Genomic DNA, 12,258 nt, shown 5'->3' with positions numbered 1-12,258 from the left:
ACTGTTCCATACGAACTCTTGTTCCAATTTCATTTAGGTTCAACGCGAACATCGCCTCTATCTTCCGATGGATGCTGCCAAAGACCTATATTCGACTCAGCTTTTCCCCCGTCATAACATTCAAAGAGCCGTACTAGATATCAATAAGCTAAGGCATACCAAGCTCAATGATTACACATTTCCAGATCTCGTCTTCATTGCGACCTTTGGGGCTCGCAGCAATATTTCAAAGTACACACCAGTCTTGATTCAGAAAGCTCGACGCAACCCAAAGTTCTCATTTTTTGAAAACTGGCTAAAATACTGCAAGGCCTTGCAGGGCCATGACAGGTATTTGGCCGTATATGGTGAGTTTGGAAGTGATTTCCAGCTTCATTAATGGTTGCCGCTAAATACTAGTAGAAGGCGTGATCTACTTCACAGCAGAAGCTTCCCACAAGACGAGGCTCAATCCTGGCATCAACAACATCAAAACTACTTGTCAAGATTACAACGCATTCCGCAAGCACTCTTGAGTCATTCTCTCATCAAGTCGAAACCCCGGAAGTCGCTCTAGACCCACCACAGCATTTACCGTCAGGAGATTTCCCCATCCCAAGCGAGGAGAGGCCAGCCAAAAGGCAGAGGGTCGAAGCGCCTGGCGTTCAGCTGCGCCGTTTCGAACCTCCAAATGACCAATTTCACCCCATGCAGCTGGCGGCTCGAGCAAATCTCACTATGATACTCAGCGATCTCCTTCAAAGGGGTTTGCAAGAAACTGAAGTTTGGAAGAGTGAACGCGAGAAATCTTCAACACAAACAATCTGTCTGTTCTGGCCGAATGTCATGGGCGATTTTGTTTTAGATTTAATTGTCTCCAAGGAATGTGCGGCAGGTATAGCAGAGGCGAGACGAGGCTCACGAGATGCGTTGCGGATGGTGATGGGGGATTTTCTTTTCCAAGGCATGATAGATAGCGACTGTTTTGAGAATGGGGTGCTGGCAGATACGGTCAAGGTCCGTAGCTATGAGGGCAGTGATGCGATTGTGAGGATCATTCTTAGCCATTCCCAGGGATGGAAAGCGAGTCGTGTATTTCCCTCCGCCGATTAATCTTCCTTATTTATATACACATTTGAATTTGGTTGCTTCTACTGCGAGATAGGTCCCTTTGGGAAGATCAACATTGTCTTGGGTAGAAGCTGTAGCCTTGAATTGTCCATCAATATTTATTCGACCCCCACCAGCTTTCCAAGACATCAGACGATCGCGACTTGATGTTCCAAATATTTTCTGGTCTATCATGACAAATTCACCGTTTGTGGTTTCAGAGTTGCCTGCATTCTCGTTTGACTGGGATACCAGTCAGTACACGAATTCCCGGCAGCCTTGCCGACACTCACCTCGGTCATCTACGCTTGGTGTTGAAAGCGATTAGATTTATGATAGGGTAGGATAGGCAAATGAATTGAGAAGAAACCCTGGAGGGCAACATTCACCCGATGTAATGAAGAAAAATGGGGACAAGGCCGTGCAACCCCGCATTGATGCCTAACTTATGGGTTGATGAGTTGATGAGAGAACAAAGTCGCGTCAGGCGATAAGTGGAACCCCAGCGTCGATGGGTCAACTGTGCCAGTGGAACAACTGTGCCATTGGAACTGCTGTACTAGTGGAACAGCTGCGCCAAAAGAGACAGGAGCAACGTTAAAGAACAGTGGGGGTGTGGGGTGACGGTGTCGGCTGAGGCGGGATCCTCCACAAACAAATATAGTTTTTGATTCGGTGGAAACAGTCTCTCGGACCCTGGTAGATCATCAGCGCCACGCGATATAGCAAGGATGTGACCCGCTAGGTGTAGCAGTTCGCCGTCGTCAGTGTCTACGCAGAGATTCTACGCGCAGAATCCTCCTTACAGTACGAAAACTTCAATCTTCACTCTTCGACAGAGGCTGAGGTACCAAACGCGCAAAACAACTGGGCTATACTCTCGTCTAAAAACAAAGTCAACATAACAAAATACTAGCAACCTCGTCTTCCAAACGGAAAGGCTGATGCAGGAATCCCTAAGCGAAAAGGGAAGGGTGAGAAGGTCGGTGCATGGGACGGAACGGCTGCCGGAACTTGAAGCTCGTAGGACATGGATCATGGAACACTAGTTAAGCTCGTTGTGAGTACTGACCAACGAGGATCGCTCCGCTCCCCGAAGACTTTGTTCTGTTCAGTGAGAGGCCGACTGACTGGGATTGTCTCCCTCTTAATCTTCGGGACCATGGTCTTGGCCGACATATGAATGCTCTACTGGCCTGCAACAGATGAGGCAGACTAGACATCTTTCTCATCTACTTGTCAGTGTCTTCTTCATTACGTTGCAAAAATGTCCTGGCCGTCACCTAGTATCCCTGTCTTGGTCACTCTCATACTCAGCTATACTTCATGTCTGATATCTTTGGCGCGGCTTATCTACTGGCGACTGAACAAGATATGCAAGCCTAAAGCACCGAGCGCGTTCTCTTGTTACAGGGAACGACACCCTAAGCGGTTTTTTTGGCGGATATTCCTATTCGTGTCCACTACATTCGCAACGACGTCAGCCCTTGCAGTTTTAACCTTCGTTCATGGCGAGCCTTACACCACGATACTCGCGGCTTGGATCATATCTACTAATTTGTTTCATGAGGTATGCCAACTGTGATCAAAAGACCAAGACCCATGGCTAACAACCATCCAGGCCATGATATCGACCTTCACTTGGCAACCAAGTATGCGCATCTTCAACCCCTGGCACATTTGGTCTGGTTTTGGTATTGCTTGGGTTTTGCTCCAGCTCGGGGTTATATTCCAGCTGCTTGCAATCTCAAGCCATGGCCTCATACTTGCGAAGGTGTCGGCCAGCGGGTACCATATTTATTTTATCTGGGAATGGATAAGCGTGGTTGCAGAGAAGAACCAGCCTATGTCAGACAGAAAGCCTGGTCGGATGGAGAAGGGGTATCTTATGGCACGAATTGTACTGACATTGGCGGCCTTCGTCTTCTTGCTTCCGTCGTCCACCGACTATGGGCTTTTGGTGAGTTACAAACCACAGCAGCGGTGAGGAGCCATCGCTAACACATAAGGCTACTGCCTCAACCTTTGCCGCTTATGATGTATTTCAGAGCGCGTCACTGGTCCCTATTGAGTTTCATCGAAGTCCCGAGGTAGAACTCAAACTGCAGCCGCAGCGGCAGTTGCAAACTTCACAATGGCGCCTCAACGAAGACGAAGACACCCGCGATTATCCATTTTGTATGCCTAGTCAAGAAACGCTGGATCCTGTGTAATTGGGTGACAAGTTTACAAAACCTCACTCTTTTGCATACGATCGATGTGTTGAGTTGCAGTGAGCATCGACGACTTTCTCCTTTTACCGACCTACGCCTATACTTGTATGGGTTAAGTCGGCAAAGTTTGTCCAAGCAGTTGGCGAATCATGAATAGTCAAGCTCCCTATCCCGTTTTGTCAACTCATGCCCCTTCTAGAGAAGGACGCGTAAGGGATGGCGGATAGCTTATTGTGGGAATGTGATTCGGATGTGTGGCATAAAGTCGGCCGCAAATTCTACTCAGATAGTGACTCTCTACTATCAGTGATGCTCACCATGTCAACTAGGTAAGGGATGAGGTGAAAGGCCGGGAGGCAGGAAGCAAAATATTCGAGCCCAGATATCGCGAGCATCAACAGGTTTAGTGTCCTGCAACACAAGTGCTTGTTCCTGCCGCACTACACGCGGGGGCAAGAGCAGACTGGCCAGGTCTGGGTGCACGATGCCAATGCACGGAACTGGGCTAGATCAATCCAAGTAGAGTTCCATATACTCCACCATAAGACATTATTGTTACATGCTCGAAGCAAGTTAAATCGGCTTCCACGTCTTGGCGTCCATCTCACCAACAATAACATCCCACACACACCGCAGCATCGTCCAAAACTTGTCTTTAGGCAGCCCGCACACCACATACTGCATAAAGGTCCGTTGTCCAGCATCGACAAACTCGTGACCACCTGGCAAACGGTATCTTCAAGCATGTGGCAGTCAAATTCGGCCTTACCCGTCGACGATCTTGTAGATAGCCTTAGCTAAGACGTTTACGGGCTTGGAGGCTAGGGGAGAGCGGTATCCGAAAGCGAAGATGATACCGGAGTCTATGTCGGTTGGGAAGCAGGTGGGTAGGCTCCGCCACGCGCGACGTTCCACATGCTCGCAGAGCGCTGGTATTTCTTGGTGCAAGTCCAAATACAGGTGAGGATGCCAAATGAAGCTCTAACGGGGAACAGATGAAATTTGCCAAGGATAGAAAAGGAACGAAGGGTCAGCGACGGTAACAGGCAGGGAAACAAGATATAGGGACTAGTCAATATTCTTTTTATCGTGCTGCGTATCCGCGCACGCAAGCACAGACATCCGAGATCCAGGCACGGGCAGTTCTCCTTAGGCGTCGTTTGTTACTGACACGAATATTAGGAACAATCCTCAGTGTCACTAGTCGCAAATACCAGCAGTCCAGGCTTGAAGAGGATGGACTGCAATTTTTGTCCAGGATCCTCAGCTTTTCTTAAACGAACGAAGTGCAACCTGGAGCCGACCTAATGACCATGACGCCATACTCTAAGAGCTTCCTCAAGGTCAAGCGGAACGGTATTACCTAGCAGATCGTCATTGACGAGGTGATGCAGCAGGTGCGTTGAATGCTGGCTGGGCGACGACTTGCAGCAAAACCCACCTCGCAGGATGTCCGGAGATGCGCTTCTTATCAAGGGCTCATCGGCATAGTCGGAACGCGATGAGGAATACGAGATGTTACATGAGGTGTCTTTGAAAGACTTCACCTACATGGATGCCGACGTTTGGGACAACTTTCAACAGGGGACGGGCATAACGAGGTCCACGAACAACCGTCGCAACGGCCAATACCGCGGGACAATATCGCATTTGAAGCATTGCCGGAAGGATGTAGTAGCACCGCCGCCAGTGGGAAGTGCTCATCTAGCCAACTGGCGCCCAATAAACTCCTACTAGGCAATCCTAATCCTGCTGCAACATCCGGGAATCCTCCTTCCATTCGCTTCAGGATACAGATTGTTAGTCTGAAAGTCCTAGATTTAGACTTCAAAGTGCTAGATGAAATCATCTCGAGGTTTAAACCCGAGAAGGAGTCTAATCTCAATAATACACAATCAAGTTTAATAAACCAATACTTTCACCCAGCGCTACTGCGCAATATAAACAACAAATCCACGGTCTCAGCGAAGGCTAACACCCATGCACTGCCAAACAGGATGCCGACATGTCACACTCAAGGCTATAGAAAGGTTCGTCTACAAGGCAGCTCTCGATGGGCTCTACTTGCTGCTTTTGAGTACTTCATCGAGGAACACCTAGCCTTTGCACAAGACAGGCTCCATCCAAGAGACAGGTCGATCGACAATCTCACGATCAGTGAGGACAACATTAACCTCTTCTAATCTTTTGTTAGTTGACGTGGACCTGGATATTGTAAATTTACCAAAGACTGCATCATGAGCATATGTGTAAATAAGGAAAAGATCTTACAGATCAGAAGGTTTACAAATCACAGCGGTGACTATTTCCATACGATAAGCCGTAGGAGGGCAAGCAAGGCCAGAGCGGTATTCTAGAGGGTGATGGACCTACGAGATGCGTGGACGGGCCCGAAAGATTACGGGAGTAACATAATACAGACACTGCATGCTGTTCATGCGTGCAGCAGAAAGATGCTCAGTCGGGCTCGATGCTATGTTCGATTGCTTGCTACCGATTTATTTATACGTACTTGATGGTCGTGGATGACTGCGTCACGATCCGGGATCAATGTTATTCACAAAACCATAGTATTCCGCAGCTACTGTATTGCTCGCATACTCTCCCTCAAACTTCTGGTTTCCTTCCATAAACTGAGCAACTAAGATACATTAGCATGTAAAACCGAGGTCAAAAGACAGGGTGCGTACATTGGCCAGTAGGCATGGATGTTTGGATCATTCAACTCTTTCCTCACATCAGCCAGAAGAACATTGACTTCCTCAATAGTCCAATCAAGGCCCCTCGTTAATGGTGCTAAACTGATTGATTCAAGAACAAGGTTCGTGTTCTCATTGTTCCATGCTCCGAGGTCCTTGTATTTTTTGTCCTTGGGCCAGCGGTTTGACGGCCACTTGAAACGAGTTTCGACGATACTGGTGAATCCAACTTTGCCCATAATCCCCTTCAAATCTTTGGTTGGTATGTACGGGCGACCCAATTTGACCGCTGCTTCACGTAGAAGCTTACACCATTTCGATAGTGCATGTGCTTCGGTAAGAGTACCGTCGTCAGACTCCATGAAAGCATCAATATCTTGGAGTTCGACGTAGCCGCCTGGAGCAAGATTACTAGCCAAGTTAGGGCTAACCTATAGGCAATACTGGGCCTCAAGTGAAACTTACTCAAAGATTTTGCGTAGATAGTCCTCCCAGTTCTGAATGCTCATGTTCATCATTCTGCTGTGAATGTAAGTAAACGGCGCAGAATAATTCCACTCCTCGTCAATATCGTCGATCTGAAACTCCACATTGGCAGGGACACTAGTCAACTGTTAGTCACTATTTGGCTCCCAAAGAGTAGCTCAGACAGTACAAGTTAGGCTGAATGGGAGAAAGGTCGATCCCGCGAACCTATATATGCTGTCAGCTATGAGCATCTTCAGCTCTGGGATGCTTCCCTTACCTCGGCCTCGGGATGATCATCTGCAAAGTCAATTGCCCAAATACCTGTACCAGTGCCCACGTCGAGAACTCGTTCGACATTGGAACCGGGTAGGTTTGGTGGGGCGAGACCAAGTTTGTTGTCGAAGGTTCGGAGAAACAAATGGTGCTGCAGGTCTAAACAATTTTAGCATCAAAATTAAACGGTGGGTGAGCTGCGTAAGTTTACCTAGCCTTTCATTCTCTCGCTCGTCGTTGGGAAGGTTGTACTCTAGAGTTGGTATGTATTAGTAGGAAATATCTGTAGGATAAGGAAGGTTAACCCACTTCCATCCTTGAATCGATGATACGTTCTCCCGTTTTCGTGTCGGTAGTCAAGAATGGAGCTTCTCAGGCTTGCGGTTGAGGATGCCGTTTCCTATGCCCAGGGTTTATGTCAGTGATCTGACCTCTTTTTAAAAGGAAACGATCAAGGGGCTACCCATACATCTCCAAGAGAAGAGTCTTGATCGCCAGTATCCTAGACTCAAGGTTAGCTCATGCTTGTATTGTTTGTAGTTAGGATTGAACATTATCATCGGGAGCTACGATAACATCTCCGTTGGTTGCTGCCATTGTGTTGAATCTGAATGGTCTTTATACGCGTGTGTTAGTTCGTTTGTCAACGAGCCGGATTGTAGGCTGAACAGAGCATTGCAGTCAGCATTCCCCTCACAAAAAGGCGGCGAGTCGGCCAGCTTTTAATACCTTAACCCCCTTGTTGCCAAGCTTGAGCGGGGACCAATTTACGTCTAAGCTAGATTACGTTGTTCTCTCTCATCTCAGCAGATGCCCCGCCGGAGTGTTGGGCGGAGTGTTGGACCAACAAATATACAAGGATTATATGTTCTCCATCCAATCCCACATGCTTGCAGATGCAGAGGTCGGTATCTGCCAAGGAAAAGCCTATACTCCGAGTGAAAGCCGGCTAATAATCCATTGAAAATTGAGGCGTGTTCGGTCAGCATAGAATATCAAAAAGAAAAGAAAAAGAAACTGTGGTGTTGGCCAGGCGACAAGGAGAATCGACAGTCGCGTTGCGATAAGGGGAAATTGATGGCCGCGTTACATCCCATCTACGAGGAATCGGGGCCGCGGCCAAGGAAACATGAGGTCTGAACGGCCCTGCCAGAGTCATATCGGAACAATAAGGCATCTTGAACCTGCAGGAGGTGGTTGCAGACTTTGCGGTCCGCTTACAAACCAACTACGGGGATTCAACGGGGCGGTTTAACGCAATACGGCACATACGGCACATGACTATCGTTTATTTACTGACGGAAGCATACATGGCGTTAACATCTTGTTAGATATGTAACAATTTTGATAGCCGTTAAAGGGCAAAGGATCGACCAGGCGAATGGTGTGGATGACGAGGGCCACAGTCCTTGCCGTGCAGTGCCCAAATTTGTTTGCCAAAGTTCAAGGTCTGGGTGAGCAAGGTACACCCCTTAGACTTTGGCGGTGGTCAGGATTTGCCAGAAGAATTTCAAGATGCATTATTCTCAAGATCAATTCAAACCAATTCCTATCCTCGCTTCTATAACGACTTTTAGATACCTTCGATTCCTTTCCTTCCACCAACCCGATTTCCTAAGCTCAGTAACATGAATTGGAAACATAGGCCGAAAATCGACGATGGTCATTGCCATCTTCGTCCAATTGCCTACTGACGCAGAATATATCTGCCACTACCACGAACATCGCTATTAAGCAGACCACCGACCAATATTTTCATCATCACTGTCATCGCTTACATCTGCCAACCAACTTTTGCAATGATACTCCTCAGAGAAATCTGCCTGGTATGTGATGCAAGGTGAAGACAAGTTAGAAGATAAACCATCCGGCTGAAGAGTTCTCTCAAACTTCCAATAAATGGTTGCCATGACTCTCGCAGGGTCTGCTTGAAGAGCTGCCAGGGAAGCCGTAAATCGCAATCGAGCAAGACACTTAGTGAGGAAAATCGCAACAGCATCGTCATAGCCTTCACTCGGCCAGTGCGCAAAGTCTGATGGTGCGGCCTCTTGAAAATGCTGCAGTTGGCATAGCATTGCCCGCGTCGTCATACCTTCGGGGGTCTGCCGATCCGAAAACTCTGCTTCAAGAACAGCATAATCTCGCAGTTGAAGATGCGTTTGGAGGTCATGAAGGCGTAGTTCGAGCCACTGAGCGCCACTATCGTATCGTTTGCGTGGTTTACTGGTCGACGATTCGATATAGGCAAGGAGATACCATGTGTAGACTTCGACGCCATATTGATTGAGGTATTGCACATCCCAGTGGGCAAACGGGTTTGAGGGCCTCGAGTGATTGAAAAGTCCACAGGCCAGCAATGCATTTTGGTTGAGTCGAATCAGCAAGTGATTCAGAGGAGGACTGTTGTTCGGAGACACATTGTCTTTGAGCGAGGGAGTGGCAGACGCGTGTATAATTTCGTCGTCCTCTCGACGGCCGTAGTTCGCGCGTGAGAGGGCAATGCTATTGCCCCTAAGAGTGACTGGCTGACAGGGAGAAGGAGCTCGAGAGGAAGAGCTTGACTGTGGTGGCTCATCTTCCAATTGTTCTCTCATCCGGGTCGTAGGGATAGGATCCATGAGTGAGCATGACTGTATTTCGTCGCAGCTTGGAGGAGTTGTGGCGCCCTGGATTGGGCTGTTTGGCGGGGCTGTTAGGCCCCCCTTGTTGCTTGTGGTCTCAGCCATTGCAGAAAGAGGAAGTAAAAGCTTCGTTGCAGACAGTAACTTGAAAGAGGTTTCCAAGCTGCATTCTAAAGACGATGTCTTTAGTATTTGTAGACAACGTTGCATCACTGCTGGCAAGCCTGGAGCCCGTTCATCAGGGGCTAAATTACTTGCTCGGCTGTCTGTTCCCTGCAAATGATCTGCCTGCTCTGCCGTCCCGGACCCGCTAAGGCGCATTTGGTTGCATACTGATGGACGGGTCAACATTCCGGTAGCCAAAAGCAAAACAGTTGTTTAAGCCAGCCACAGCTGCATTAACGTGCTTAGCTTAGTTAGCAATCACCGTTTTGTCCCAACGGGCCACTGTCCCAACCCCCCTCGAGCTGATACAGTGCCTGCATCAGACTGGATATTTCTGCAATCAAGCCACACCGGCCAAGTTGTGTGGTTCGTCAACCGACGCAAGTTGTTGAACAAAATCATTGGGTTGTGGTGTGCCGTACGTAGTGTGCTTAAAAGATAGAAAGTCAGGCCATTAATAGTGAGCAGCAGTAGTGAGTTGGTTGATGGTTTTCTTTTTCTTTTTATTTTTTTTTCTTTTTTTCCTTTTTTGTTTTCTTTTTTGATGCGGGTATTCCATTCCGCATAGTTACTTAAAGTATACAGCTTGGTTACTAACACAATTGTTTCTGGGGCCGTGAAGATCATGCTTATCCTGCGACACTTCCCTTCAGCGATGCAAGAGCTTTGCATTGAGATGGTAATGCATAAGATGGGTATTGTCCAAGCTGGGGTTTGCCAGGGTTGTGAGATAAGCTGCTTCAGCACTCGTATCGTTCTGATTGGGCTAGGCCGGCCCCCACCAAATCCGTGTTGTAAGACGAGGCTAGTCAAATAAAACGCTAGGGCGTCTCGATTCGTCTAGTCAGCCTTGTCTCCGCGCTTTTCCCTCTTTCCCTTTCCCTCTCTTTCCCGTTCTCCCTTATCAACACCATACGACGTCGACGGCACAATATGGGAAAATTACTGTGCTTCAAGCAGTAGTCTCATCGACCCCGTCATCCTTCATGACATCGTTCTTACACGGGTCATCATCATTCCCTTCACCTCTTTCGTGTGATGTTGATTTCATAATGGCCATCATATCGTGATTGGTAAGAGGCTCAATAGCCACCTCGGTCGGGGTTTTGTCGAAGCGTTGAAGCCATCGTCCGATGTTGCGTATGGAATTGAGAGGGAAACGAGAGACAGCTTGAGCTGTAGAACGGTGCGCGAACCGCAGGGGAAGGGCAGATAGTATGATCTGCATTGGCGTCAGCAATGTACTTGACGCTTTCCGGGGGCCGGAAGTCATCCGTTGCGACGGCAGGTTGGACTAAGCCTAATAAAGATGGAACTTGCATTGCCAAGAAAAGTCCCACGTCTAGTGTGACCAATGCTTCATGTTCGCTGCCGTATTAATTGTGCCATCTTGACGCTAATCAGCTGAATCTCCTTTTCATGGGCCAAGATCGACCCACCCACGTTTTCTTACGATTCACTCTTCGGATGCCAGCCGCCACCTGAGCTTTCTTTGAGCCATCCCGCCTCCATTTCTTTTTCTCTATTTCGTTTTCCAATTTGTTGGTCCCCACACCCCCGAGAAGATATTTTTCATCAGCATGGACAATATCATATTCAGCTCGGGTAGGCCGCAGCCGCCGATGCCGCGACAGCCAAAGCCCAGTCGATCGCCCGAGTCAGTCAGTCTGATCAAGACCTTTCTGAGAGCGCTACCTAAAGGGGAAGAAGATTGGGATGACAAAGCGCCACGCACCCAAGAGCAAATCGAACAATTGCGTCTAGACCTAACTTTGAGCAAACTCGTGCGCGAAGGACGTGCTAAGATGAAACCGAAAACGCTTCTTCAATCGTTTGCCGAGGAACATGCGGCATTACTTCGTAATCTAGAATCACAGATCCACAGTTTCGTCTTCATTGCATTGGGAGACGTTGCGATCAAATCGGATCTTCCGGTGAGGGAGGTCGATGAGATGACGATGGCATATACAGGAGCCCAAAGATCCGCAGTGAGGACCTTACGACTTGGCGTCCGACGGTGGATCAAAGCTTCGGATACATTGCGTCAGTCGTGGCTTCCCCGAGCGGACGAGCTCCCTCTCCGTCGTGAGTGCCTACAGGTCATTTTATACAGATGAGAGTACTCAATGCCAGCAGGGAGGAGCTTCGTTCACATAATGAAGAAAATTCCAGATGAAGATATTGGAATCTTGCGTGAGATGACGGTTGAAGGAGATCAGGCGGTGCTAGCAGATGTCAAAGTCTATATCCCCAAGAAACAGCTACCATCAAGCTCACTCCGTATACCCAACATCATATACGAGCTTCATGGCGGCAAACTCAGGTGAGATACACCGGCTAGCTTCAGGTACAGTACTGACTTGACAGCCTGGTTGATATTGAACGCCACCTCGCAGTTCCTACAGCCAGTAACGCCAGGGTCGGAGACGATGACGATGACTCCACCAACCACAACATGATGCAGGTCATGGAAGGATTTGTTGTAGCTACACGAGAACCAGTTCGTAAATAGCTAGAGAGAACTTCGTGTAGGGAACACAAGCTACCAGCCTGCCATCGAAATACAGCTCCTGATCAGGCTTCCAAATCTCCTGCTGCGAGACATAATTTCCGCGCCTCATTCGAAACCGTGCTTCGTACTGTGACAAGAGAATGGCACGGCCCAGATACCCTTCCGGGATTTCTGCACTATGTCCTTCGGAGAGCTGAAATACCTGAGGTTCCCGCACC

General features: G+C 48.4%; 7 protein-coding genes across 8 annotated transcripts; 4 read left to right on the top strand and 3 right to left on the bottom strand.

Annotated features, from left to right (window-relative positions):
* Positions 1–67: 67 nt before the first annotated feature.
* Positions 68–515, top strand: FOXG_21934 (uncharacterized protein; the record flags this gene model as incomplete). Its single annotated transcript, XM_018402313.1, has 2 exons — positions 68–347; positions 403–515. 2 exons carry the CDS (start codon positions 68–70, stop codon positions 513–515), a joined length of 393 nt encoding a protein of 130 aa, XP_018255505.1.
* Positions 516–687: 172 nt separating this feature from the next.
* Positions 688–1,092, top strand: FOXG_21933 (uncharacterized protein; the record flags this gene model as incomplete). Its single annotated transcript, XM_018402312.1, has 1 exon — positions 688–1,092. One exon carries the CDS (start codon positions 688–690, stop codon positions 1,090–1,092), a length of 405 nt encoding a protein of 134 aa, XP_018255504.1.
* Positions 1,093–2,291: 1,199 nt separating this feature from the next.
* On the top strand, positions 2,292–3,833 carry FOXG_21932 (uncharacterized protein). Its single transcript, XM_018402311.1, has 3 exons — positions 2,292–2,659; positions 2,711–3,049; positions 3,099–3,833. The coding sequence occupies exons 1-3, from the start codon at positions 2,357–2,359 to the stop codon at positions 3,300–3,302; spliced, it is 846 nt and encodes a 281-aa protein (XP_018255503.1). The 5' UTR covers positions 2,292–2,356; the 3' UTR covers positions 3,303–3,833.
* Positions 3,834–5,909: 2,076 nt separating this feature from the next.
* FOXG_15000 (uncharacterized protein) lies at positions 5,910–7,423 on the bottom strand (the record flags this gene model as incomplete). Its single annotated transcript, XM_018395073.1, has 9 exons — positions 7,295–7,423; positions 7,212–7,244; positions 7,052–7,142; positions 6,954–6,995; positions 6,747–6,901; positions 6,657–6,694; positions 6,467–6,604; positions 5,993–6,412; positions 5,910–5,943 (listed from the first exon to the last, which is right to left on the bottom strand). The coding sequence occupies exons 1-9, from the start codon at positions 7,337–7,339 to the stop codon at positions 5,910–5,912; spliced, it is 996 nt and encodes a 331-aa protein (XP_018255502.1). The 5' UTR covers positions 7,340–7,423.
* Positions 7,424–8,224: 801 nt separating this feature from the next.
* FOXG_21931 (uncharacterized protein) lies at positions 8,225–9,581 on the bottom strand. Its single transcript, XM_018402310.1, has one exon. The coding sequence runs from the start codon at positions 9,571–9,573 to the stop codon at positions 8,473–8,475; it is 1,101 nt and encodes a 366-aa protein (XP_018255501.1). The 5' UTR covers positions 9,574–9,581; the 3' UTR covers positions 8,225–8,472.
* Positions 9,582–10,093: 512 nt separating this feature from the next.
* Positions 10,094–10,745, bottom strand: FOXG_21930 (uncharacterized protein). Its single transcript, XM_018402309.1, has one exon. The coding sequence runs from the start codon at positions 10,589–10,591 to the stop codon at positions 10,481–10,483; it is 111 nt and encodes a 36-aa protein (XP_018255500.1). The 5' UTR covers positions 10,592–10,745; the 3' UTR covers positions 10,094–10,480.
* Positions 10,389–12,209, top strand: FOXG_14999 (uncharacterized protein). Of its 2 annotated transcripts, XM_018395072.1 has the most exons (4): positions 10,389–11,189; positions 11,239–11,613; positions 11,665–11,851; positions 11,896–12,209. In XM_018395072.1, exons 2-4 carry the CDS (start codon positions 11,334–11,336, stop codon positions 12,038–12,040), a joined length of 612 nt encoding a protein of 203 aa, XP_018255499.1. In that variant the 5' UTR covers positions 10,389–11,189; positions 11,239–11,333; the 3' UTR covers positions 12,041–12,209. The 2 variants fall into 2 exon arrangements, with proteins under 2 accessions (XP_018255499.1, XP_018255498.1); XM_018395071.1 differs by having other exon boundaries at positions 10,389–11,613.
* Positions 12,210–12,258: the final 49 nt, after the last annotated feature.

Source organism: Fusarium oxysporum, chromosome 1 (assembly GCF_000149955.1).
Source record: "Fusarium oxysporum f. sp. lycopersici 4287 chromosome 1, whole genome shotgun sequence".
Lineage (NCBI taxonomy): Eukaryota > Fungi > Ascomycota > Sordariomycetes > Hypocreales > Nectriaceae > Fusarium > Fusarium oxysporum.
Note: the sequence above shows the minus strand (reverse complement) of the source record. Positions and strands in the feature narration are given on the sequence as shown.

Coding starts and splice junctions, on each gene's coding strand:
- FOXG_14999 (XM_018395071.1), top strand. CDS start 11,109: ATGGACAATATCATATTCAGCTCGGGTAGGCCGCAGCCGCCGATGCCG. Junction 11,614..11,664: donor GGACGAGCTCCCTCTCCGTC/GTGAGTGCCTAC, acceptor CAATGCCAGCAG/GGAGGAGCTTCGTTCACATA. Junction 11,852..11,895: donor CTTCATGGCGGCAAACTCAG/GTGAGATACACC, acceptor CTGACTTGACAG/CCTGGTTGATATTGAACGCC.
- FOXG_21931 (XM_018402310.1), bottom strand. CDS start 9,573: ATGCAACGTTGTCTACAAATACTAAAGACATCGTCTTTAGAATGCAGC.
- FOXG_21930 (XM_018402309.1), bottom strand. CDS start 10,591: ATGATGGCCATTATGAAATCAACATCACACGAAAGAGGTGAAGGGAAT.
- FOXG_21932 (XM_018402311.1), top strand. CDS start 2,357: ATGTCCTGGCCGTCACCTAGTATCCCTGTCTTGGTCACTCTCATACTC. Junction 2,660..2,710: donor CTACTAATTTGTTTCATGAG/GTATGCCAACTG, acceptor ACAACCATCCAG/GCCATGATATCGACCTTCAC. Junction 3,050..3,098: donor CCACCGACTATGGGCTTTTG/GTGAGTTACAAA, acceptor CTAACACATAAG/GCTACTGCCTCAACCTTTGC.